Here is a 26425-nt window from a genome sequence, read left to right on the forward strand (position 1 = left end):
CCGGCTGGACCTTCACAGTAAAATAAAATAATGCGGCGGCAGTGCAAGGTGTGGTGCAAATAACATGACAGATATCACCAGGTTTACATTACCCTTTCGAACTGAAGTAGACCATCTGATTAAAATGTAGCAGCCTAAACATCCATGGTTTAAGAGAAGCTTTTAAATCCGGATTAAACAGGTTTTGTAACTGAGTTCTTAAAATAGTCACAGGAGCCTAGTAAACTAGTAGTTGGCCTAGTAGCTATGTGATTAAATAACTCACATGGGGAAAAAAACAGTACAAGTGAATTAATTATCTCACCTCTAAATACATTTAGAGTTTAGATTCGTCTGTTTCCTCTGGCAAATAGATAACATTTTTCCAATATAGGCTCCCAATAGGGCAATGGGACTTTAAATCTTTCACAAATATTTTAATCATTATTACAAAGGTGTAATAAGAATTTCTGATGTCTAATAGAACTTTTTACTGTTGGGTGTAGTAGCCTTTATGTTACCCAAGTTTAGGTTACTGCACAAAAAGTTGGCTGTATAAAATGCATTTGCATAAAAAAAATGCCCTGTCACCTCCCCTGCTCCTATGAGCAGCTCTCTTGTATCTTGTGCTCTTCCTCCAAAGATATTCACTAAAATATTAATGCTTCCCATTTTCTGAATACCATAGTTCTATGGAGGTTATTTGGCCTACTTGATAACAGAATAAAAAATAAAAAGGAACTATTGTGTTCACAGTTTTATTAGAAACAGGATCCATGTGTATGTACATCATCTTAAGACACTCTTGAAAGCATTGTGGCTTTACAATTCACAAAACATCAGATAAATTAAGGGGAAAACAAATGAGATCCAGTAAACAACTATAGCCAATGCCACAATTTCACAGCATCCACTCAAAAAAGCCACACACGGTTTTGTAACGGGTTTGCTGCATATTTTTGTATTTTGTTAGCTGACATTGTTACGACAACGCTTCAACTGATGTTTGTTTACAGGCTTTTTTTTAATATCTTCATTAAGTTCAGTCTAGCAGACATGCAGTGTGTTGCACCTGACCTACAGTAAAAAAAAATAATCCTTTTGTATTTTTAATTACCAGTGTTTACAGTATGGTCAATGGTGTAATTTTGCACAGAACCATCATCTTGTGTTTGCTCCTTCTGGATTATTAAGATGATATAAAACAGTCATGCCCCAGAGAGGCATCTCACAAGTGCCTTTAACCAAATAAGTGTTGAGTGAAAAGCAGAAACTGAAACATTGATTTGTGATATAATGAGCAAATCCTCATTCACAGCATTAAGTCGCATGCATCTCTGCAGGCTCACACAGACTGAACACACCGTCATTCAGTGGGTACCTCCAAATGTAAGACAATAAGGCAGCCAGCATTATTTAGTATTGTTAACTGGATTAGATGAATATATGAACCAGTATGCACTGCTTCCTTAAGCATCCAACAGACAGGCACCTTTGTCATTCTTTCTGCATGGAATTATACAGTGAAGTGTTGCTAACATACTTGAGTATGGCACATTACCTTCAACACATGGACATGTACATTTTAATATAAAAGTTTTTTTCTTAATTTTGTAATTCCCTATATCACTAAAATAAAAATGAAGATTTGTATAATTTTATGACACAACAAATAAGTTATAGAAAATAAAGGTTTGGTTGTCACTACTACGTATGCCTTTCCCAGCTTTCTATCTCACACAGCAACCTGATCTTGCTTTATTGTAGCGTTACATGACAGGACTTGTAGAGTATCATTTGTTGATCCTGGGGTAGTCCTAACACTGTCAGTAGCCTTTAGCAATGGGGCAGTTGTCAGGTCACCATTGAGGAAGGATATATGCTCCCCCTGAGACTGTTCTGTCTCACTCTGTAGCATGCCGTCATTGCAGGACTCTGCATTGTACAGGACAGGCCCATTCGCCACTGTTGCTCCTTTAAAGTTGTAGTCATTTATGTTGTTGTTCATCTTAAGTAACTTCTCAGATAACTCCTTGTAGCTGGCAGCAGTGGGGTCATGTTCACTTGTGGAGTTATAATTGCTGTGCTCCCTAAAAAGCAGCGGGCTGGAGGGTAGGCTGTGAGCGTCGTGTCCATGATTGTAGTGGGCAGAGCTTCTCTTCTGTTGGTTGTGACTTAAAACCTTGTGCTGTTGCACATTTGACAGCAACAGGGGCCGTTCCTCCTCACCAGAGGGACTTAGGGCCACTGAGGGGACAGAGATGGCCAGGCTGGACAGAGGAGCAGACATCTCTGATGGGGGAGACCCCGGAGTACCAGGAGAGGGCACAGCTGATACATACCTGTAACATAAGCACAACCAAAAACACTTCAGTCATAGACAGCAAACTGCAAATGGTAAAATTCTGATTACAAAAAATAAAAACTGTAATTACGATGAAAATTAGCAATGCAAAGTGCACAATGAAGTCACAATACACAATGACACAATAAATGCTAGTAATATTTGAACAGTTTTAAGTAAATAAAGCATAAAAACAAGAATGTGCTGTAATATACTGTACCTCACGTACAAGTAGAGCATGTAATGTATAAAATTACTAATTACAGTTGGTCTGGACACTGACCATTTATTGAATGTCTCTCTCAGCTCTCTAGACTATGACTGTGACTATATTTGCACAAATTAAGTCCAAAATTCCTTTAGATATAAAAACAAAGCTCTATTTCTGAATATTGTGTCTGATGGTAATAATATGAATATTCTAATTGCTGAAAGTAACATGTACAATATATGATGTTGGCTTAAATCATAAACATTGATTAAGATACATGAAGTAATAGCAAAAACAAAAAAGTTAAATACATCAATAAAGCCACAGCAGCGCAAACAACCTTTGGCCAATTCACTTAGGCCTGGGGTATGATTCATCGCTAACTCTCAAACAATAAATCCAACTCGAGCTGCTTTTTTGTTTCTCATCCTTTTTACTCACTGATGAGATCAATGAAGGGGCACGAGCTTGGTGACCAATCATTACCCTAACCTAATCAGGGGACAATACTCAGCTGCTAGACGTTTACCTTCCTAGTTGTAATTGGTTTAGATTGCTAGATTGCTTTTATCTTTCCTCTCTGTGCAATTGTGGAATACAGAACTAGCCATTTTTATCCCTGTCCTTTAGACCCTTAGTTTGTATTCCACATTATTCTCTTGTTTGTGAGATTACAAACAACTAGAGATATTTAAAATGTTATGGTCCATTTACATTTTGTGCTAGACTTGAACCTCAACCATTTACAGGCACATTTTGCACATTCCCGATATATGAATATTGTAATCTAGAAAAGAAAGCACTGACTGAGATGTTCGTTCTTGGCGATATCATCCACCTTCATGCATAGGTCTATTCTTTTCACTTTTAGCACAGGGTTAGTAAGAGAGCAAAATGGGGTTCCAGAGAAACCAAGCCAAAAGAAAAAGAAAAAAACTGTACTGAGTTAATGTTAGATGTGGCTGGCTGTCGATTTGTTTCAGTGGGCTCACGAGAGTAAAAGTTAAAGAGGTAAAATCCTGATCCATTTATGTGAAAATCACTTTGTCGATTACCTCGTATTTTAAGACAAGTCCCTGTCGGAGCTGGGTGTGTCTCTGCACTTCTTTGAATGAGGATTTAAGTCTCTGGTGCCGCCTGTGGCATAGAGACGACCCCGGCGGCCCTGTGTGTCACGCTGGCTACTCTCCGCCAATGACATCACCGAGACAGACTCAGTGTCAGACAGGACACTGGTGCTCCACTCATTACTCCAGCTGCGGAGACAGGGATGGGGCGTTTACATGGAGACACGATTCAGAGAGGCCTCTAGTCCAGAACATTATTTTATTTTATTCTTTGGGTCAATTCTGCATGGATGAGATTTAAGGATGTGAGCTCACTCAATGACTATATCTAACTCTATATTTATCTCTTATTTAAGTGTATGGACTTCAACAATCACTATCTAATGACGATAATTCTAATGCCACTAGCGGTCATAATATAAAAAAATTAGCTAAGATTTTTTTCTGCTTCTTACACTCTAATTTATTCCTCCATACATTGCCACACTTCTATTAATGCACACTGTAAAATCAGCAGTAAATGAAAGTAAGACTTGCATGAGACAGCAGTACAGCAGCAATTCCATAAAAGCATAAATACACATAGGGAATATTAGTACCTTTGGCTGATGTGTGTGAGAGCAGTGGGCTCATTGGCAGATAAGGCGCATTTGCTTGTGGAGACTGATGTTTCTGTGTCTTTCTCTACTGCAGTCTGTACAGCCTCCCCATTGTTCTTCTGTTCAAAAAGAGCATGAATCATACCAGCTACATTGACCTGACCATAGACTGTATGGGCCTGACTCTGTTGGTGGATGAGGCTTACATTTGGCAGCTGTAAGTCTTGTAGCGCCAGCTGAGAACTTAGGCGCCCCCGGGAGCTCACACCATTCTTTCTTTTTCTCCTGAGACTTTGCTTCAGGCGATCATGGAGCTTCTTCCTCTCTTTCCTGGAACAAAAATAATATACTCACTAATGACTAATCACTATTCATTACTTTACTATTTATTTATTAATTTACTAAGTATTCATTTATGGATATCTCTATGACATTAAATTGTCTTTGAGGTTGCGGAGAGGTCTTCTGTTTGTTTTCTGCAGTTTTGTATGAAGTATTTAATTATGTTTCTTGACTTGGGTCATTTAATGGTACCTGTATTTTTTTGTTTTGTTTTTTCAACAATGTTGTTGAAACAAAAATATAAAAGGGCAAATTACTTTGTTCTGCAGTAGGCAACCACACACATGATTCCAACTACCAGGAGGGCAATGCAGATCCCTGTAATTGTTAAAATACGTTTCTGATACAGCTCCTCCGCTTCTGAAAAAAGAAGACAATTCACTTTAAACCTCAGCACAAACCTATAGCCCCAGTAAATATATTTTCACTTAATTCACAAGATACTAAATCTTGTGACCATAGATAGGACAAGTACATGCAGCATATATCAACAAAGGACATTTAATAGATATATGCATCTACTGCTCATGAATGCCTTATAAATAAGTGGTTTTATAACGTGAACATGCATCATATGAAAAGCCAGTTGCCATTTTATATTTGCAAAACTATGACATGCAGAACAACAATGCAATCACCACTGAGAAAGGAGACTGTGCCAGGCATGTTCTATACATAGCAGTTCTTAAGCGCATTACTTTTTGTTAAACTGAAATGTCTTGTTTCTGTACTGTTAGTATACTTGGTGGTGTTGAATCAAAACGTATCTGAGCATGACTGCTGGAACTATCAGACTGTATGTGGAGATTTATCCATAAAAATAATCTGCTTTGCTCAGGGACACAAGACGAGTTTTAGTCCTCAATAGAGTATTTTGTATATTACAGGTGAGTGTTAAAGGACTGTCTTTTACAACAAAATAGTCACCACAATAGACAAATCTATGCCTAAACAGCACATATCCCATAAAATGTACCTGATATGCACCTTAACAGTACACCCTCAGTGTTATAACAAACCAGGTCTCTACAAGTAGAAGTTACGTACCGCTGCTGATGACTTGATAAATAAGACTACACTGATCAAGGAGAACTACTACAGACACACCCATCTTCACTAAAAAGTCTAAAATAAATCTATAGCCAAAATCAATGCTTAAAGAGAAGAAGGGCAGCCAATATTGCTGATGGAGCAATTCCACGGAAATCGAGGTATCAGCAGGTTTTTTCTTAGCTTTGGTCAATGTACAGGGGAGCTTTACATCATCATATGAAAACTTAATATAGATACAGTAACCTAACACCCACACAGTCATTTCCTTTGCCTCACAATCAAGGTCACAACAGGGCCAAAATGGCTCCTGCATTCGGAATATGACCTTCTCTGACTCAGAATCGAGATCTGGGCACATTGCAGGATTATGTCAATGCACTGTTGCAGTTTAATTCCCTACAATTTCCTACCTTTTGACGTTGCTGGGACCATTGTGTGGATATAGCAAATTTTTCTTTCCTTATTTTTTATTTAACAGATTTTGATAGTTGTTTAAAAGGCCTAAAGCCTTTGTGACACAAGAAAGGGTTCATGATTACTCATATACTACTTAATTTTTTTCACAATGAAAATCATCTTCCACATTTTGGTAGAGGAACTAGGATACACAGCTTAATAATAAAGGATTGGAGCACGCCAATTTAAAAAACAGGTGAGCATATATTTTAAAATATGTTGAAAATACACAAAACATTGCAACACCCAAACAAATGTGCAGGATACAGAAAATGAAGAAACAAAACCACATACCACAACTACCATGCTTTTAATAAAGAAGAGTTAATGGAAAAAGAGGAAGATAACATACTGTAAAAGCTGGCCATTACATAGTTTTGGCATCGATCACCAGTGAATTCATTGGGACACCTATGTAGAAACAGAAACAAGAAACAAGAGGAGAGAGGGAGACAGAACAGACCAGATTAGTCCATAGAAGCTGTAAATGACCCACAATAGTCATCACTGGTGTTGGCAGAACAGGTCAGCTAGACCAAAGTGTCTAGTCACAAAAGGACAATTTGCAGTTGTTTTGAAAGAAGCCCAATTGGGTCGAATGTCTTCTTCACAACAGTGAGATGTGCATGTACACACTTGGCCACTCAAGACAATATTAATGGTTGCTGTATTGAATGAAGTTATGGCTCTTCCATAAGGACACACAATGTATGAAACAGCTCTATGTTTAAAATGACGGCAGCCCAACCAGTGATTACCAGGGTCTCCCGTTTCCCATAGGTTCAACACTCCTGTAGATAACAACTATGATATGCATGGAGTTATTGTTATGATATGTCCTAAGTTAATGAAAATGAAGCTAAAGGGAGGCGATGATGTTACCTGTGCACAGGACAAACCAACCTGAGCCTGAGAGACTGGTGGCAGTAATGTGATGAAATGCAATGTACATGCAAATTTCAGTAAAGTAAAGATACCCATTACCAACTAAGATAGAACTGGACAGCCGATTCAAAGTTATTAAGGGGAAAGTCCGATTTTCCCTCTTTCTTTGTCAGAAACATGAGAGAGGTGAAACACCAGTAATGACATGTGGGACTAAGATCAGGGTTCACATACGTTTGGATTTGAGACTCTCTTAAGCACAGCGCGCTCACATCGGTGCCCAGTGAAGCCTGCCAAGCACCTGGTTGGTGGGTAGAAAAGGAAACATATAAACAGCAGTGGAAATAGTCATCTTTTGTAACAATGCTTAATACTGCGAATGGGACAGGTATGAAGCATGAATTAATATTGGCCTGTTACTTAATGTGCATATGAGAGGTTTTCAGGGTTTTTATGACTATTACTTAGTTTGGCATGATATAACTGCCGTAAATATTTATTATAGTTTTACACTGGTCAAGAGGGAATGTGTGAAAAAAATGTAGTCAAAAATACAGAAAGAAATTCTAAAACACACTAATGACATAGGTAGAGGGGTTCCATTCAAAGAGGAACACATTTTTCTTTCAGCTGCTATAAATTTCATCAAAACTTTGAATTAAAGAAATACAAGGAATGGTATTTTTAAATTAAATATAACATTTTATATAATGTATTCCAACCTGTCATATGCATTTTAATTTCATTGTAACCTTTTAATTGATGAACATTTTGAGACATCCAGGAATGAGATATCAAAAAGTGAAATTAAAAGACCTGGACTTACTGGACTGTAACCTTGTGTATGGACGTGCCTTTACTAATCAGATCACTGCCCTACGCTTCTGCTGTCCTCAAAAGAACTTCTGCACCTTCATTAGATTGCTCCATAGCTACACCATACATGAAAATTCATTTAAACCTGTCTCTGAATCTATTGATCGAAGGTTCTCAATCCGTGGAATGAGTATCACTGGGGCCACGCAGGCTTCTTCTTCTTCTGCTGTTAGGGTTGTTTTTTTTTGTTTGTTTAATTTAAAGACCATTTTATTATGCTTTTGTCTTCCTTTGGGTTACTTCCTGTTAAGAACTACTTTGGTCTAGAATTATTCTGAACCTGGCTTAGATCTTGCGGTTCTTGGAAGCCCGGTTAATTTCTTCAGTGGTGTGAAAATTTTAAGAACCATCACATTAAATGATAAATTCAATGATAAATGATAAAAACCTTTATGAAATTCCATAAGATCACCAACAAAACATTGTTACGTTTATTCAAACAGTAAAATTAAAGACTGAAGGCGACGAAAGATAATAGACCCATAAACCTTGTACAGTAGCCCCACCTGCAGAGGAACTTGGTGCTGCCAGGCATGATTTCGAGGGTGAAGCATTCGCCTCCGTTTACGCAGTAGTTTTTCTGGCTGTCGCTGCAGCGGGTCACATGACTGGAGGTCTTTAATGTTGTGGTGGTGCTGGTGGTTGCTGTAAAAGACACCCATCATTAGTGTAACATAAAAGCCTATAAACACTGTCAACAAATACAAAGATTACATACTAAGCATTTGAACCTCAAACAAATCTCACATAAGGCAGGTTAAGGACTGTTGTGTATCTGTAAACAATGTCATCACCCAAGTAAAACAGAAATTCAAATAGTTGTCTTATGTGGAGGGCAGGAAGAACTGAATATTTCACTTCATGACAACTACAAAAAGCAGAAACCAGAGATTGCCTCTTCCTGAGATGAGAGTGTGGTTATTGCAGACAATCAACATGCCATTCATATCCCTGCAATAAACCTAAATGTTAATGGAAACTCATGGCACACTGACAATGAAGAACTTAAACAGTAAAAGTCTATTGTAGAGATCAACAAGAAGCATGCACCAGTCATATGAAGACAGCATCTAGCCAGCCAGGTATAGTTACAGCCAACTCTATAACTGTATGACAGTGACTCAGCATGAGTATTGTACAGTTGTTTCTGTCTTTATTATACTTTTGACAGTGCAAAAGGGAATACAGATTCCTTTAGTCTGGAGCATCAGAAACATTAGCCTATTGAACAGTAATACAGGGCTGGAGAGGAGCCAGCAGGCCTCCCTTTCTCTGCTGATATTTGCAGATGCATCAGTCTACTGCAGTGGATGGAGTTTCTCTCACGCGTTACCAAGGACAAATCGTGATGCACTGCACCAGCACAAATTCATCTGAGCATGACTTAGGAGAGTCACCACAGATGACAGCTTTTTAAAGTTAAACCCAAGATCTAAAACCACAATTAGTCTGAAATAAGTGAGAGGTTTCTGACTATTGGTTACAGTACTGATATTGATCTCTTTCTATAATATTAATTTTAGACTTTTTAAATGACACACAATATCCAAAAAGAAAGCATCACTGTTATTCAATTAAAACATCTGTAAACTTCCTGTTCAAGTGCAATATTTAATTAAATGAGCACCGAAAGAACAAATCTTTAAGACACAGAAAAATGTTCAAAGGACTATTACAGTTAGACACAGTACGACTGTGCCTGAATATGGCATCCTATTGATCTGTGGTGAGACACACCCTCTGCTCCTGAGGCCTAATGGCTCAAACAGCCACTAGAGGGAGAGGATCAAGTGCGCCATTCACTTGGCCAACCATCTATGCAGCCCCCAAACTTTTTTCCCTAAAACAGTACATTCACAATTTGATTTCAAGATAAAATTGTTATGTTACATAAATGTGTCTTAAAATAAAAGTATCTCTGGGAGAGACACTGCACTTCTTCAAGGCATCATAATGTGATGTAAATAGAAAATATGTAAACACAGATGACAGCGACCGATATCATCAGTGTAACCTAACTATTATGTTGACTCATCCTGTAATCACATCAGTGACTGAGAGAGCTGAGGTTCACAGAGAACAAAGAGGGCTTTGACCTGATGCAACAGCCTCCCAGGAAACACCTCAAACACTGTGATCTTACACTCGGAAAAATACTGTTTAGAGCTCACAGAAACTCCTGAATACTGAGTCAGGCTGTGCTGACAAAATGCCTCAACCTCTGCCAATTATTGTATCATGGCAAATTAATATTATTGGTGCAGGTATAAATGTAATGTGATATCGATACAGAATAAATAATCATCCCTGTCATTTCCTAGTTTGTAATCAACTTAAATATAAAGACAGATATAAAGTAGCTAAAAGTTCAATATATAGAGTGTATGCACAGGCAGGTTCCTTTGCTCATTCATTACCATCAACACAGAAAAAACTGAATGTCTGAAGTAGAATATAATTTCTTGGATATGAATATTAATCTTTTACCTCTATTGCAACCATCCATTTGGTTGACATATATAGTACTCTACTTGTGAGTAAAATCTTTTAATAGTTGTAATAATTGTAATATTTTACAACTTCTTAGATCATTCATCATGAAGCTGTGCAATCAGTGCTCTTGCCAGCCAACCTAATGTAAAAAACTGTGGCATAAGAATCCTATATGGATATTATCTCACTTTTGCCCATGTTGAAGTTAAGTAATATAGTATACCTTTCCATTTATATCTGAAAGTTTAAACAGATATATTGATGTTAATATTATTTCACTGAACAATATGGCAGTTAAGTATTGGCAAAAGTGAGTAATCAACAGGGACAGGGTGTTGCGGTGTATCCACAGGCCTAAAGTACACATCATTAAAACCAGTCAGAACAAGTACATGAGCACGTCAGATTTTTTCCTGGGGCACGTGCACACTGACATTGTCATGAGAGTCACCTGTAGAAAAACTGTCTTTCTTATATTTATGTTTGCCACAGACCTGTAGCATAATACCGGAAGTCATGTGGAGATTTACCATTTTAGCAGCACCTTATGAGCTAACTCACTTATGGAGACGTAAATCAGCACAGATGTGACTACAACAGGGACATGACAGTGGTGAGCCGCCGCAGACAGTGGACTGTGTTAGCGGCTGTGGGATGGACGACATCAATTAGCCTCCAGCCAATCTGACCTTGAAATGGAGATCAGGCCCCAACAGGAAGTCTCCCTGTACCACAACCCGAGTTTCAGTTTTGTTCATGCATCATTTATTGATTTTCACTTTTTCTTATGACTGGAACCATGCGGTAATTTGAATACATAAGAGGGGCTATTATAATTTTTGAAACCTGCAAGTTGTACACATCATACTTTCTTTGACGATGATAATCCATCCCCTGAGGAGATACGTTTTGTGTAATGAGTACTACTGGCTTCAGTGTAATTTTTTAGTGGTTTAGTCACCAACCTTGACTACACAGTGCAAGTCACAGCATGTCTGCTTCAGGCAAATCTTGAAAGCTGACACTTCCTAAAACAATGCTCAAATGCATTTACAAAATCAATAAGGAAAAGGACTAGACTATTTTTTAGTATGTGATGATGATATGCTTCCCTTTGAATATCACAAAAAACACCCTTCAAGGTTTGACAGGACACTTATCTTATAATAACTGCAGTATATGAATGGTTTGAAGGGCATAAGGAGAGTGGTACTTACATATAGTTGGGATGTCATTGCTGTTTAACCCCTGGGTGGTTTGAGCACTGGGGGTCTGCTTTCCAGGGGTGGTTTTTTCGGCATTATATTTCAGTGTCACTGAGGAGTCACTCTGTGTCACTTTAGGAGAGAGAGGCACAGACGGCCGCTGAGTAAATTTGTCCTCCACCAAGACTTCAGGACGCCCAGAGGTGATGGGGACAGCACTGGATGGAGAGCGTGTCGACCAAGGCAAATGTGGAGGGGGCAAAGTCAATCCCATGGTGGGATCAGCTGATATAACGAAAGGGTCTTGTCCAATACGTTTAGGGTCCAAGTGTGTGGGTGGTTCATACTCAAAGATCTTATCCACAAAGACCCACTTGAGGCCAGCTGTACAGAGGGCTAAGCTAAGCAGACAGGCCAGGATGGGCAGGATGCAGATTTTCTCAGAGTGAAGGCAGTTGTTAATCTGCTCCATTTGTACACATACACAGCAGGTCACAGGCAAGGCCGGGGCTCCAGCCCTCTCCCCTCTCTGCTCCTCTCGCTGCTCCTCTACCTGCTCCTCGTCCTGTCCAGAATCGCCCTCCTGCGCAGTTTCCTTATCAGTTCCCTCTTCAGCCTCATCAGCTGCCCCAGTCTCCTCTTTCTCCTCTGGGACTTGTCCGGTGTCAACCATTGAACTGGTTGGGGGCACCGTCCCGGCACTGATGTCCTCCATTCCCTCAGTCATCCTTCCCGGCACCACAGTGGGAAGGCTCAAGTAACTCTAAAAATATTAACTCAAAGCATCGCACTGTGGCCGGCCATCATCCAGTGCTGCTTCCATGATTATTAGCTGGGATTTGTGAAAAAAGTTTGAAACGTTGTTTAGACTCAATGCCCTGATCTTGTCAACAGAAACACCCAGGGAGCCTTTTAAATATTGGAAAAGGCGATCCTTATTCGTGCGTTTTTTTAAGAAAAAAGCATGCGCCTAAAAATAGATATGTCATAAATGCTGCAGATAAAGAGCAGAAAAAAACGAAATTAGAAGTCAATAAAGCATTGTATACTGCACTTGAGTGGTGGGACAGCAGTCTGTTACTCACCTGGGAACTTGGAGCAAGGATGTGGGGCGGACCAGCTGCAGAGGCTGCGGTTGCTGTGGTGTAGAGGACAGGAGGGCCAAGCACTGCAGTGGCACGAGGGACATGCTGTCTTGTCTGTGGAGCTCCAGGCAACAGAAAGGCTGAATCATCAGGGATAGGCAGGTGCCCGTCCACACAGCACCAGCCACAGAAACAGATGAGTAAGGAGAAAGAAAAAAGAGCATGTAGAGTGAGGAAGAGGAGGGCGGGAGGGCTGCAGCAGCACTGAAGGGCAGACAGGATACTCCCCTTTTCTAGAGCTCACTCCTCCTCTCTCTTACTCTCAAAGTGGTGTGCAGGACAGCCTCTGCTGCCTCCTCCCTCAGTGCTGCTCTTCCTCCTTTCCTGTCTACTGCCATACTCTCATTGCAGACTTCTCTCAATCCATGCACAAAGCATCCAGCTAAGCAAGTTCCGACTTGATCCAATTAGAATCCATGTCAGCGAATCACAGACAGGCTATGGCTACAGCCACCCCTCTAGCACCACTCCCCATTGTGCTGCTGGTACTATAGGGTGTGTTTTTTGTCAAGGGGAAGGAGCCAGAGAAGCAGACATATGATCTGCCCCAGGAGACTGCAGCCATTGTGCTCTACTCCTTTCAAGTTATTAGTGTAATAATGTGCATGAATAATAATGAACTTAAAATACATACAAACACTTAGAGATGCTTCACTTGCTCAATAAGTGGGCGCATATTCAAATTCACACTTTATTAATAGCTCTATTAATTATGAATTATGTGCAAGTTGGATTTATACAGAATACAAAGGTTTCTTCAGTTATCTAAGAATTTTAAAAAAGTGTAATCAAATGTCCACACTCTAAGTTTATCAGAGAGCGTATAAATGTGACAAAAAGCCCCCAGACCAACCATAAAGTCTTAAGTCCCCCAGCCCCCAAACACACCTCTATAATAGGCTCGCAGGACAGTGCACGTGCTTAAATAAGATGAGGACAGGCAAAGAGGTCAGGTCGCTGCCACACTGAATACTGACACCAGTGTGACCCTTTCCAATCCTCAGACAGAATTAATACCAGTAATGGTATCTGCCAGAGAGCACTTCCTGTCAGACCCCCTGAATTAGGGACCTGCATATTGATTACCTTGTCAGCCTTTTCACTTTATTTTCTTGGTCCTTTGTTTGGACGGGATGTATGTTAGAGATGTACTTCTCATAGATTACAACACGTGCTTGAAAACAGGTTCAACATAAATGTATATAGTGTACATAATATGTAGCCTACCATGACATGCTCAAATAGAAAAAGACAAACTGAATCCTGTTCAGACCAACACGCATATATTCTATATTTTCAAAACGGATTTTGTTAATTCAATCAGTATTTTTAAAGCTGCTGCCACTTACCTGATTGTTGGCATTACTTGTAAGTTAGCCGCATCGGAAGATGAATAATTAACTTTATTACCACTAATCAAGCACTTTGGCTTTGCAGGTAACTGTCGACTGATGCGAGGTTGTGAGGTAAAAGAATATTTTTCGATCGCCCTCTGGTGGCCATAATTGAACATAAAACCGTATTCTGTTTAAATATATTTTATAATGGTTTTATTGGCATTGGATTAAACAGAGGTGAAAGATATCAACACACAGTAAATGTAATGCAACTTAAAGACTCGTCTCGAAATTACCATTATTGTTCCATATTATTTTAACTGAACGTTAAACCAACACCATATAAATTGGTCTATTTAATAGATATGAGTCCATTTTGAAATCCATAGTCCCTTTGTCTATCCTAACATTAGTAAAATGTTTTGATAAAATACTAAAAAATAACATATTAAATACAAACAGTGTAAGTGTAAACATAACAGCCAGACAGCATAAAACATAATTAGGAGAGAAGAGCAATTGCCTGTATACCATAAGCATACAAATGGCTTTGTGCATTACAACAAGAATATACATTATATTTGCTGTGACGGATAAATTATCATTGTAAATAAAAGCAGCATACACACTATACTGCTTCTCATCAATGTGTTTTTGAGCATTACTAAAAGACAACTTTGATATAATTGGCTAGTCTGTAAAATGCATAGTGTTTGTGATTCCAAAAATCTTACATTGCACTAAAATTCATCAGTATGTAAGAGTTAATTATTGATATATATTGATAAAAACACTATAGACACTGAGGTGTACTGAGGAGAAAAGCAGATGTTCAAATGATGAGATTCTAGATTTCCAAGCAGTTTTTCATCCCTAAACATGACCTTTAACATAAATGTTGCCCAACCACTTAAGTGTATCTGGTAAGTCTAATCCTTTAATCAGCCTCTAAGAGCCTGGGGGTCTACATGAAAAACTGAGCCAGAAGGTTTGCTATTCCCAGCAGAATCAAAAAACTGTGGAAGATGGCAGAGAGCCAGGTGAGTGCTCCTTGACGATGAAGCGAGATCATGTGGACCAAAGCAGGGAAGATGAACACCAAAGCCAGACCGCATGTGGCACCAGAAAATCTACAGAGAAAACACACGTCACAACTGATACCTTGCAGCTCATCACATTCCCTTAAGGGTGTGATGCTAACTACAGGCACTTCTCTGTCTGAGGCTCTGTTACTCAGGTTAGACTTCAACCTCAGCTTTGTTTTAACCATAGACTGTATAAAAGAAGAGGACTAAGCGAGTGTGACATCACCCACAGCATTTGCCTCCAGTTAAATGAAGCTCGCGATGGTAGCGGAATTTGGCACCAATCTTCATAATTTAGGAATGTGATTTTTTTAACCAAAAAAATAACAAAATCAAAACACCAGGATCACACAAAGGGGGTTAATACGAACATTTTAAGACTAAAATAACGAGACTCACCACAGCAGTTACAGAAAGAGGGGTGACAATATTCCAATATATCCAATCCAACTGGAGAGAGGCTCAGAAGGAGCCGGAAGTGCCTCCCTGCCAACTTCCTATGTGTCTATCTATATATACAGTATGTTGTTTTAACATAGTCTGACCAGAAAGTGACATAGCCTCACATCAGGTGAGCTGATTTGTGCTGTTACACAAGTCACTCTCTCAGATAGTCACAAGCTAGCAAGTAGTTTTTCAGTTAAAATCTATAAACTTTAAAACTTTCACTGTTTTGTTGAAAATCAAACACCTAAACAAGACAATGAACTCTTGTATTGAGCACAGGCCCCTGAAAATGCACTCTTTCAGACAATTTTATCCTTTTATGATTTCATTGGGGAGGTCTTTAGACTGTTTAAATGTAAATACCCTAAGATTACCTTATGATAGAGCCAATATTGGGATAAAACATCGCCGTAAGGACCCCAGCTCCAACAATCAATATGTTCAGCAATAGAACATGAAAGAAACTGGAAAAAATGAAAATATAATACATACCTATTACAGTGTTATCAGGTTAAAATTAAACACATTTATATAAAACAATGTATAAAATGCACAGCTTAAAGAATGGAAGAGAATCAGTGTGCAGATGGCTTGTAACTTTAAAATAATTTCTGTGTTCCAGTGTTACCTGGGATAGTTGTTTCCAAAGAACTGACTCATCACTTGAACACGCACTAGATACCCCAGAAGGGGGTATACTGTTATCATTTGAAATAACAGAAATGCCCGAGCTACAAACACCATCACATCGTTGCTGGGGAAATTATCTAGAAAGTTCTAGAGAAAATAAGCAGACATAGTTTTTGTAAGCGTGCTTGTAATCATCAGCCTAAATAAACAATGTATAGTAAATGAGGTGTACTTTGTACCGGTTCAATGCATTCTTTGGTTAAAGGTGGAGAGGGAAAAGCAGAAAAGATCAAAACCCCCACATAAAGGTAGGTCAGGCCAACCAGGAGGTAGGCCACAGAAAGGTCTCGAACCTAAAATAAAAAGCACAGATGACCTATGTACAGTATGCACAAACAATATTCAAGTAAATTGGTCAATGTCACTCACGTTGTTTTCTTGGTTTTTGTTGCTTTTCATTAAAGTGATGATACAGTTGTGAATAAAAAAAGCTAGTGTGAGAACACCAGTCAGTTGAGGAAATTGTAGTCTAAACTCTGGAAGGACAAAAAAAATATATTTCATTGAATTTTTAGAGATCAAGGGCTCTAGACAGCCCTGTGTAAATATAATGAGAAAATAAATGGTGAAGTATTTACCTGGAACAAAAAACTGTGTGTGATCAAACCAGTGGAACTCCAAGTGAAAGCCAAGACGGCAAGCTTTGTAAGTGACAAGTGTAATGAGGTAGAGGACAGAGATGGTGCCTAAATAACATTTTTCAGAATTATGACACATTTAAAACTATAGAGTATCCACATATGACTTTATACACAAGGTTTTACCCAAAAAAGTAAATCTTGCAAAAAATGAAGCAGAACGAAAACAGAGCAGTGGCAGCAGGAGCACAATTAGGTACAGAGGGATGGTATGGGTCTTGCTCCACCAATGTGTAAAAGAGATGTCACCAGAACTGTTGTTTGAGTTTTGGTCCACAATCAATGAGCTAGAATTTGAGTCAGGATAATTCGGGAATGGGCAGATTACTGCAAAGAAATATAGATTTTGTAAAATTAGGTACATCATATAATATTCAATATTTGTACAAAGAAAAACATTTAGGTCTTCACCTCTGTCTGAACCATTTGTTCCAAATTCATTGTCTGACACACTGACATTGTGAACATAGTCTAGAAAAAGAACAAATTTAAACATTTATAACACTGATTCAGTAGAAAGAATGTGCAGTGGGACTAATGCTGTCACTTACTGTAGATAAACTGCCCACTGTTAAAGAGAAAATTGGACATAAGAACCCAGTAGACCACCATGGCTCCTATTAGAGAAACCATTGAAAACAAAAGACTGGACCATTGGCCAAACTTCCCAAAGTAATATCGACAGACATCAGGGAATTCCCAATCCGATGTATCCATATAAGCTGTAAATTAAAAAGAGCATTATAATACCAAAGAATACAAAGTAAATGAGACTAACCATGTGGAAAAAGTGCATTCCTGCCAACAACACTATGTGAGCATAATGGTGTGGAAACCAAGACTGTTACATTCATATGCTTCTTCTATCTTGTTAGATGGATTCCATTAATATGAATTATGAAATATGTACCGTTTACATAACCACAATAACAGTTTTCAGTAAAGCAAGTTAAGTCCGTTTTCAGTAAAATAAAATAAATATTAAGAGCACAGATGTATAGTTATAAAATATGACTTTAACAATAAGATGAAATGGCTGGTGGAAAATAAACACGATTGAACTTACGAATAAACTTTGGTGATTTAAGCACAATGTAACAGCAGTACAGCAAGAGCAGACCGGTGAAGATGAGAATAAGGATCCCCATAGTGAAACCAGCCTGGTGACAGCAAACAAATATATTTAAAATTTGTATCACAGTACAGTATTGCAGAAATTTCACTAGGACAAGTATCTTGTATCTTGACCTGTTTTATGCCCCATGGTATACTAAGTATGGAAGTACCCATCATTGTGTTCCATATAGCAAATCTAGGAAGAAAAAGCATAATGAAAGCTTTTTTAAAACAATGAACACAGTATAAAGCTGACGATTCCCTTTTGTTAAAAGTAAAACGTACATAGTGATTATACTAGGGTTTTTAGATGACTGGTCACTGCTGGTCACCTTAAAGGCAGTCCCAAGAGGGCTGTAGATGTAAATTTCTTCTGGTCGTGGGATCACATGATTTGGAGGACTCTAGAAAGGCAAAAACATGTACATAATAAATATGAATAAAAATATGTATAAAAAATACAAATACATTTATAAAATGTATACCATGTTCTATATCGTATGTCCTTAATTAATTTTGTGCATTTTATTTCATTGTGTTTATTTGCACAATATATTAGTTTCATCATATTAAATGGTGCAGGATTTGCAGTGTAGGAAAGGAAAAGTAGTAGGAAAAAGTCAAAATTATATTGACTAATATTGACTTCACTGACTAATATATAAAGGAAATATGATGACACTGATCCCCATATATATAAATGATCAGATATAATTATCAAACTTAAGTGTCAACATATGTGTCAGACAACAGTCAAGGACAAAAACACGGAAGACAGAACATAGTAATATGCAAACTGTATAATACAGCATTGACAGTTGTGTTTAAAATGCCACATTTTGTGCTTTTTGGCACTGATGTGTGTGCTAATACGCAATACAGTTATAGTGGACATATGGCTTTATACTGGGCATGTTTAGAGATGTTTACTGAGAGCTGAGAGAGGCACTGACCAGGAGTCTGTCAGACGAGCCAGTAAGTTTGCTGTAGTAATGCACTCGACTATTGAGAATGGCAGCTTCAGCAGACACTCTCTCCTGCGGGTCATCACCTACAATGTTTCTGGGCTCCACGTGGAACGGTCTGCATGAATTTACATTAGATTTATTTACAGTTCATAAGGCTTCAAATGCAGCTTGTGAGTGTGAACTTCATAATGCATTATGTGAAAAATTCCTTGTTGGGTACTGTGAAATACCTAACTGGATTAAAACACAGAAATGCTAACATGACTGCATGGTGCTAAAGCACACATACACAGTAGACGTTTTGGTATTTGCTTGTCACTTCCTGGAAGCTCACACACTGTTCATGACAAAATGCCCCCACACAGACTAAGGCCTGGGCAAGTAAAATTGTTTCCACTTCACAATTCTTGTTTGTAATATGAATAATTTAAGGACGACCAGTACAAGAAAAACAAATGAAAAGTAGCTCTGTTTACATATGCTTGTTGCCTCACATACTATCAGACCCTCATTGTGTCAATAAATAGATACATAGATAGATACACAGATAGATACTTTATTTATCCTGAAGGAAATTCATAATAAAATGATATATAATAATTTCATAAGCAGTAAATACCCAGAATTTCTATAAAATACTGTTTAGAGGCCAATCTCTCAATGGCCTTTTCCTTTAGAGACACATGAAAACACTAACTGTATGAAGTGTTTAATAATCAGAGATGTGTCATCAGGACCCACCTCTTGACTTTTATGTCCAAAGAGTCTGTAGAGCCCCGAAGAGAGTTCTCTCCCGTCTGCTCTGAAGCCAGCAGTGGTCGGCTGTCGTCTTCCATGATAGATCAGACTTCGATTGTCACAGGTTACATCACCTGACACAAAAGTCATTCAGTGATAGAAAACACTAAAACTTCTAGCTCATAAATCATTGCATATTGTCTGTGTTGACATTACAATACAAAAAGGGTCAGTTCAGTGAATAAAGTTTATCTAAAATATGCCAAAACAAACAAAAAAAACAAACAAAAAAACACTGGATTAACGAACTCTTGAAAAGATGATTTTGTGGAAAACACAATGAACACACTGAAAGCATGGCACGTGACATTTCACTTCATATGAATCGAACACTTAAATAAAATCTCCTAAGCTCAAATAATAATAAATATTAGTTACATACAAACATTGTATTTTAATGTATGTTTTTATATGGGTATTCTTACTCGGCCTTAGCCCTCTAAAGCTGTGGAAAAACAGCGCATTTAATAAGCAAAAATAATTAGGTTTCATGTTGTGGTTGTCTACATAACCATGACTGTAAATAACGCTCCATTCCTAATTTCATTATCACAGTTGTTAGTTTTTGCAGTCTGATAATACAACGAGATTGACAGCCCACACCTTACCAAAATGAAGGTCTTCTGTCGTCTGTTTTAACTGATTTCACAATTCATTTCACGTTTGCTTTGTCAGCAGATGGTAAAAAACTGTTGTTTAGCAAAAATAAAAAGTCCACGCTGCAGGAGTAGTCAGGAAATCCTTTTGACTCTACAAAACCAGTACAAACCAGACTTTCAAGTTTGAGTAGACACTAGCCGGATGCTCGAGAAAGCTCTGTGATTAATAAAAGTGTAGAAGCGCTGGATGCTTTATGCCTTTCCTGACAAAAGTGCTTTTTTTTTCTTTTCTTTGTTTTTATTTCCTCCTGTCCTCCTCCTTCTTCTGCGCTTTTAACACTGTGCAGAGACTATAGCGCCATCCCCTGGGGGTCTGCCATAGACTGTATAAAATGGGGTTTACTCGAACGTGACGTTCCCTGGACACCTCTATGATTTTTCGTAGGAAATTCTGAATCATTATTATGCAATTAGTATTTTTGACCAGATCTAAAGGTGTTGAACACTATTTGATTTACCACAAATAAGATTTTTGTTATTCAAATATTAGAATATCAATATTATTATGCATATAGGCCTATGGAATGTCAATCAAATATTTGAATTAACACAAACAATAAAGTAGGAAAGAAGTAATAAGAAAAAGGCCTTGTGTAATCCTATGAAATATTTAATGAACAACCAAAAATAATGACAACCAGTACTACAATGAACATTTTCTGTCTTTATGTCTTTATAATCCAACAATCAGTGCAATTGTCTCCAAACTCATACAACATTGACCATTTACTAAATAGTTTCTTTACCATTAACTCTTCCACATAAAATATTGAACACATAAACATTTGAAGAACCATGAGTGCAAAGTGATTAGATTGTCTATAGATCTTTAGACCTTTCTCAAAAAGGCAGTGATGTTGGATTTGATTCTTTAGTCGATGGCATGTCCAATGATGACTTACAATTTCACTCAAAATTGTCCGATATTGTCAATTTATGGAAAAAACACTGGTACTTTCTTTAAGACTATGGAGACATATCCTGTCCTTCTCATTGGTTACAGATGTTGGAAATTTCTAAAGTTAATATAAAATCACCCATTATATTGAAGTGATATAGCTCTTAAGTTATTTGAAATGGACCACCACTATTACATATGTTTCCAGCTTGTGTTAAAATGCCACTTCCTTGTGATGAATTTGAAAGAATGGTCATGTGCTTATTTGTGGCAATCCTGAAATCCACCTTTTCAGACCAAGATTTCGGGTTTTAGGGAATGAACTGAGCATTTTAATACAAGTTGAAACGTTAACATTTCCGACATCTTTGGAAAGCAGCACTATATGGGAACAGCAATAGGACATCAATGTTGTCTTTTTTCTTCCTCTTTGCATGCATTCAGCTGGGGTCCATAGAAGCACCTTTATGTAATGTAGCACCATTTTTTATATATTCCTATATATTTAAGTATATGGGACCCATCCCTAGGCATGCACACACTCTAAAACTTAGTTTTCTGGTTGCCATTTCTAAAATTAGTTTCAAACAGTACAAGGCAAGTTATGAATATCCATACAGTACTTTACATGTAGAAGATGAACAAATACAGTTTACATTAAAGAAAGTGCTACCGTACAAAACTTTCTTTTTTAGCCTTACTCTAGAGGACTAATAGGACACACCGATGTATTACATTACATTTATGTATTTATACACCTTTTCACATTTCTGTTTTCATTTCAGCTCTTTTTAAATTATAATATTTCAAAACTTAAAAAAAATATATATAAAAAAAAAAAAAAAAAAAAACAACAACAGCAAAAAAAAAAAAAACATGATATTTTGTTAGTTTACATTCACATCACAAACACAAAGATTTACAGTTGGACTTTGTAAAAGTTATTGTCATCCCAGACCCAGCTGTGGCATCCAGGTCAATGAGGAGCAGTTATAATTAGCTTGAACAAGATAACTGCTAAAACAGAGCACATGAATGAAAATATACAGTCTGCAAAAGTGCTTTAAGGCGTCAGGGTTGGAAACAATCCAGATTTCTTTCCTTGTGTTCATTTACAGTCCAACCACTTCAGGCCTCTTCAAGTGCGCTGTGCTGACAGTGCAACCTCATTGACAGTATCAGGAGCTTTCCTGCTGTTGAATGCTTAGGACAAAACCTGTAAATGTACCAAAAATTATATTTTTCACTGAGGCATGATTTACAGTTTAACGCTTTATTTTACAAATGAGAGGTGTAAGCCCAGGTTTTATACAATACTGTGCAAAAGAACTAGATGTTAATATAAAAGTATGTATACTGTTTAGAATATAGACTTTAGCCCATCTACCAGAAGACTGGTGGTTCATTTTTTTATTATCTTGTCTCTGGAAAGACAATTCATTATACCATTAGAAAGCTACCTCACCTAGGATTGAATGGATAATACAGACCATACAATTACAAACCCAAAACGTCCAGGAAAGATTCAGAGAAGAAAGTATTTCCCATTAAGAAAATACCTTGGCCTGGTGTATGCTGCAGAATTACTTTGTAAGTCAGTGCACCTTCATACACTGACAAAACCAGAGCAATTCATTAAAGCTTACCGAGGACTCTTGCACAGTATTCTATATTCTTAACCTTTACAATGAATATTTTTGACCTGGAATTACTTGTTTGTTATTAAAACAAAAAAATGTATAATTAAAAAAAATATTACAAATAATTAAAATTAATGTAATTAATTGTTTTGAAAATATGCATATTGCACAGGAAATAGGTTAAAATAACAACTCAGCCCTTTTTTAATTTTCTCCATTGTGTGAAAACAGTTTAACTAAGTGGAAAAAGTTTAACTATGTCAGCAGAGGTTACCATGTGAAGAACACCTTTATATTTACATCTGTTACATTGTTTGCTGGCTATGACTTCATGAGGACTGCATGTCATTGTGGTATGTGAGGTAAAACTGTTGAACAGAAACTACAAGACAGTTGTTGTGACTGGGCTGGGACACATTGCAGAGCATCATTTATATTGCAGAAAGAAAAAAAACGTATGCACATTAAAATATTTCTCTTGAAATATGTAATAAAATTCTTTAGACTTAGGTGATCGGAAAGCCCACACTGGTAAAGTGCTTTTTCCTCTTGTCTTCTCGTTTTTCTTTTTTCTTTCTTTTCTTTTTTTTTTTTTTTTTTTTTTTTTTTTTTGCTGCAGTGTGCTCTTCATTTAAGATCTTAAAAGTGAAAGGGATGAAATAAGCACAAAGGTGAATAAGGTATGATAGTTCAGAAACATGGGGTGTAGAATCTCCCATGAAACATGTATAAACTATCTGGACTTGATGTCTGTCCTGTGTGTCCTCACTTCACCTCACAGCTTTAAAAATGAAATGTGTGCTGTTGCCAAGGCAACAGAACAGACGATCGGCCTGACATGGCCCGTTCACCGAGCTCGCTTTGAATGTTAACACCGCAGTAAACAAACGACTCATCACTGTCACCATAATGAGTTTTATCTGGATACTTTACGATTTAATTTGTCTTCAAATTATAATAACATGACATATCTGTATAATATTATGAATGATGTGCATTCAGCAAGAGGCTCCAAGTAAGCCACAGGTTTAACATGAAGAATTCAATGATCTGAAATTTACAAGACTGTAATGTTGATACTGGAGTGATGATTGTCCCATCATGCCAAAAACTTAAACTGACATGGTCCCTTAACAGATCAAGTCTAGCTTAAGCAAAGCAATTAAAGTGCTTATTCCAAATTTTTAATGGCCCTTGTTAGGGGAATGGATTCATTTTATAATTTTATTTACAATAAGTGCTATTTTAACTTCATATACATCTTAAAATTTCATATTCGTATATAAGCTTCATACTGCCCAACATTTTTTTTTAAATGAATGAACATTTTTCCAGCTAAAATAAATTGTGCTTAAATTATACTTTATACGCTCCCCTAAAGCACACATATGACTAAGCAGCTATACATACCCAATCATGTGCTTTCATGCACTAAAGGCATTGGTTAAAATAAAATAAGTGGCTTAACATCAACAAGTTCTTCTACCAATAATGTTATTTTGTTCCACCTGAAGTCTACAGGGCAGAGTGCAGACAGAATAACTATCACAGACACATGGATGACCCATAGCAAGTACATGATACGTGGTTGTAGAGATGGTCAATACTGGAACTGTTTATAAATCATCAAATTTCATTAACATTTACATTTACACATTAAAATAATGGAATATCTGGAACAACTTGTCATGTTTTCATCTGTCATTGCATGTGTTCACTCGTGTTTACTGTAATATTAGGCCTATATAAATGTGCAAAATAGCTTGCAGGCAGCTGCATTGCACTCTTAACCATGACCACTTATAACAGCTTCACAAGCACTTCCACAAGAACTAGTAGATCAGGCTGTAGAAGGGATGATTTTGGTTAATAAATGGACGAAGCAGGACCACTTCTCAGAGCTATATTACCACTCACTCATTCTTACACAGCTCTTTAATTACTCAAGCTCATGTCTGCTACGTTTAAAGCACAAAGGTTTGTCATTTTTATCAACAGCAAAGTTATGAGCAGCTGAAATTATCATAGCACCAAACAAGACAGAACTATTCAGCGTCCTAATTAAGGGATGATCCTACGGCTGAAGCCTTTCTTTCTAAGCTGTGTATTTATGAAGCCCAAAATATTTAGTAAAAAAATCTTTCAAGTATTTTTTAAGGCTTCATTAAGGCCACTTTGTCAGTGCCTAAATGCAATTTTAGAACCATCAGCTCAGGCATTAATTTCAAAGGGCAAAGAAGAAAGCTATTGATGAGGTCCAATGAGTAATGTATGAAGTCTGAGCTGTACCAGCTAGAATAATGCACAATATCTGTTAAGCTGCCTTATTTATACTAGATAATTTAGATTAACATCTGGCTCTAGGACTTAAGAAAAGAAAAAAAAACATGGAAAAGAATCTCTCATCTGTGCTCAAGTGGCACCATGCATGACAAGTTTTCCCAAAATAAATACACAATACATTTTAGTAGTTCTCATCTTTAGAGACTTTTTCACAGAAAACCCCCAATAAATTCAAACGTTTAAGTTCAAGTATTGTTAGTTGAGGCTTGAATTATTTTGAATTAAATAAAATATACAAAGATGAATAGCTTGGGTTCTACATAAGTTCTTCTGTTAGGAAGAATGATAGTCATTTCACTATATTGCACAAGCAAGCATTTTACTTAGAGAAGCAGGGTTTAGATTATACTGGTGTCCTGTCTGACCCCAGTCTGATCAGAGCTTGTCATACTTCATGCCACATCATGTCTAGTTCAGTAGCCTTTGTGTGGTGCTGAACCTGTGACCACATCATAATACCAGGTAGAGCCAACAGCACAGTGTTTCATTAATCATTAAGAAAATTAAGTTGCAGTTTAGATTTGGGTCAAGATCAGCTTATATCTCGTAGGCTATTTTTTCAATGAGAGGTTTTTAGGTCAATAAATGTCAAAGGGATGTGAGGTCCTTATGGAACATGGCAGCAGACAGTGGTGCAAAGCAATGTACCTTTAAGATGACAAAAGCAGTCAGGCTGCAGACTGGAAAGGACTGCACTGCTGCATACACCTGCATTCACACTTTTCCATAGAACAAAATAGGTCTGGCAGCCTCATGTACCATAAGTGAATGATGCAACACCGCCTATGTCGCCTATAGCCAAGAATTTGAAATTGATGTGGACATTGGACAAAAAAGGCTTAAGGAAAAGGTTGACATTAGCAATACGGAAATTAGATTAGGATAACTTCTTCACAGCTTTTCACCAGCCCTCAGCAAAGGAGCCAGCCGGAAGAATTAATGGGGGCATTTGGGGACACGATCAGCCAACTCTAAGCGGAGCCTGCGCGGTACTGCCAGTCTATTCACTACACACGTGTGACATGCAGAGTGAAGCGCAGACATACACCTCAGGCGTCCTGCTCCTCACTGTCCTGTCGCACATCTGTCCTCTTATCTTTGTGACAAGAGAAGATGCGTCTCATTTCCTCTTCGTACCTGATGAAGTTTCC

At 37.6% G+C, this 26425-nt stretch overlaps 3 protein-coding genes across 5 annotated transcripts in view; all 3 read right to left on the minus strand.

Annotated features, from left to right (window-relative positions):
- Positions 1-1045: 1045 nt before the first annotated feature.
- On the minus strand, positions 1046-14092 carry nrg1 (neuregulin 1). 2 transcript variants are annotated; one of them, XM_055153670.1, is made up of 9 exons: positions 14005-14092; positions 12596-12735; positions 11523-12504; positions 8319-8457; positions 6404-6462; positions 4800-4902; positions 4407-4530; positions 4201-4319; positions 1046-2321 (listed from the first exon to the last, which is right to left on the minus strand). In XM_055153670.1, the coding sequence occupies exons 3-9, from the start codon at positions 12235-12237 to the stop codon at positions 1715-1717; spliced, it is 1866 nt and encodes a 621-aa protein (XP_055009645.1). In that variant the 5' UTR covers positions 12238-12504; positions 12596-12735; positions 14005-14092; the 3' UTR covers positions 1046-1714. The 2 variants fall into 2 exon arrangements, with proteins under 2 accessions (XP_055009645.1, XP_020782173.2); XM_020926514.2 differs by lacking the exon at positions 14005-14092 and adding an exon at positions 3590-3790 and having other exon boundaries at positions 2213-2321; positions 12596-13960.
- Positions 14093-14188: 96 nt separating this feature from the next.
- Positions 14189-20660, minus strand: slc38a9 (solute carrier family 38 member 9). 2 transcript variants are annotated; one of them, XM_020926436.2, is made up of 15 exons: positions 20343-20660; positions 19678-19808; positions 18922-19051; positions 18254-18372; positions 18101-18164; positions 17919-18012; positions 17404-17574; positions 17264-17323; positions 16979-17179; positions 16793-16900; positions 16584-16690; positions 16394-16507; positions 16153-16301; positions 15899-15988; positions 14189-15122 (listed from the first exon to the last, which is right to left on the minus strand). In XM_020926436.2, exons 2-15 carry the CDS (start codon positions 19770-19772, stop codon positions 14957-14959), a joined length of 1668 nt encoding a protein of 555 aa, XP_020782095.1. In that variant the 5' UTR covers positions 19773-19808; positions 20343-20660; the 3' UTR covers positions 14189-14956. The 2 variants fall into 2 exon arrangements, with proteins under 2 accessions (XP_020782095.1, XP_020782097.1); XM_020926438.2 differs by having other exon boundaries at positions 20338-20660.
- A 4999-nt stretch (positions 20661-25659) lies between these two features.
- tln1 (talin 1) overlaps positions 25660-26425 on the minus strand; it is a 26390-nt gene continuing 25624 nt past the window's right edge. Inside the window, 1 exon segment of the mRNA XM_055154127.1 lies at positions 25660-25713. Within this exon segment, the coding sequence (XP_055010102.1) occupies positions 25660-25713 (54 nt within the window).

Source organism: Boleophthalmus pectinirostris, unplaced genomic scaffold, assembly GCF_026225935.1.
Source record: "Boleophthalmus pectinirostris isolate CB_2022bp ecotype Guang Dong unplaced genomic scaffold, ASM2622593v1 HiC_scaffold_18, whole genome shotgun sequence".
Taxonomy (NCBI): Eukaryota; Metazoa; Chordata; class Actinopteri; order Gobiiformes; family Gobiidae; genus Boleophthalmus; species Boleophthalmus pectinirostris.

Bases quoted from the DNA above. Each gene is read 5' to 3' on its own strand.
- slc38a9 (XM_020926436.2), bottom strand. From the start codon at position 19,772: ATGGAAGACGACAGCCGACCACTGCTGGCTTCAGAGCAGACGGGAGAG. The intron at 17,575-17,918 runs GTAAGTTCAATC...TTTAATTTACAG, and splicing joins TAAATCACCAAAGTTTATTC to CTTATATGGATACATCGGAT. The intron at 16,691-16,792 runs GTAAATACTTCA...TTGTCCTTCCAG, and splicing joins CACACAGTTTTTTGTTCCAG to AGTTTAGACTACAATTTCCT.
- nrg1 (XM_055153670.1), bottom strand. From the start codon at position 12,237: ATGACTGAGGGAATGGAGGACATCAGTGCCGGGACGGTGCCCCCAACC. The intron at 4,531-4,799 runs GTAATTTGCCCT...TTTTTGTTCCAG, and splicing joins GTTGCCTACTGCAGAACAAA to GAAAGAGAGGAAGAAGCTCC. The intron at 2,322-4,200 runs GTACTAATATTC...CTTATGTTACAG, and splicing joins CTCACACACATCAGCCAAAG to GTATGTATCAGCTGTGCCCT.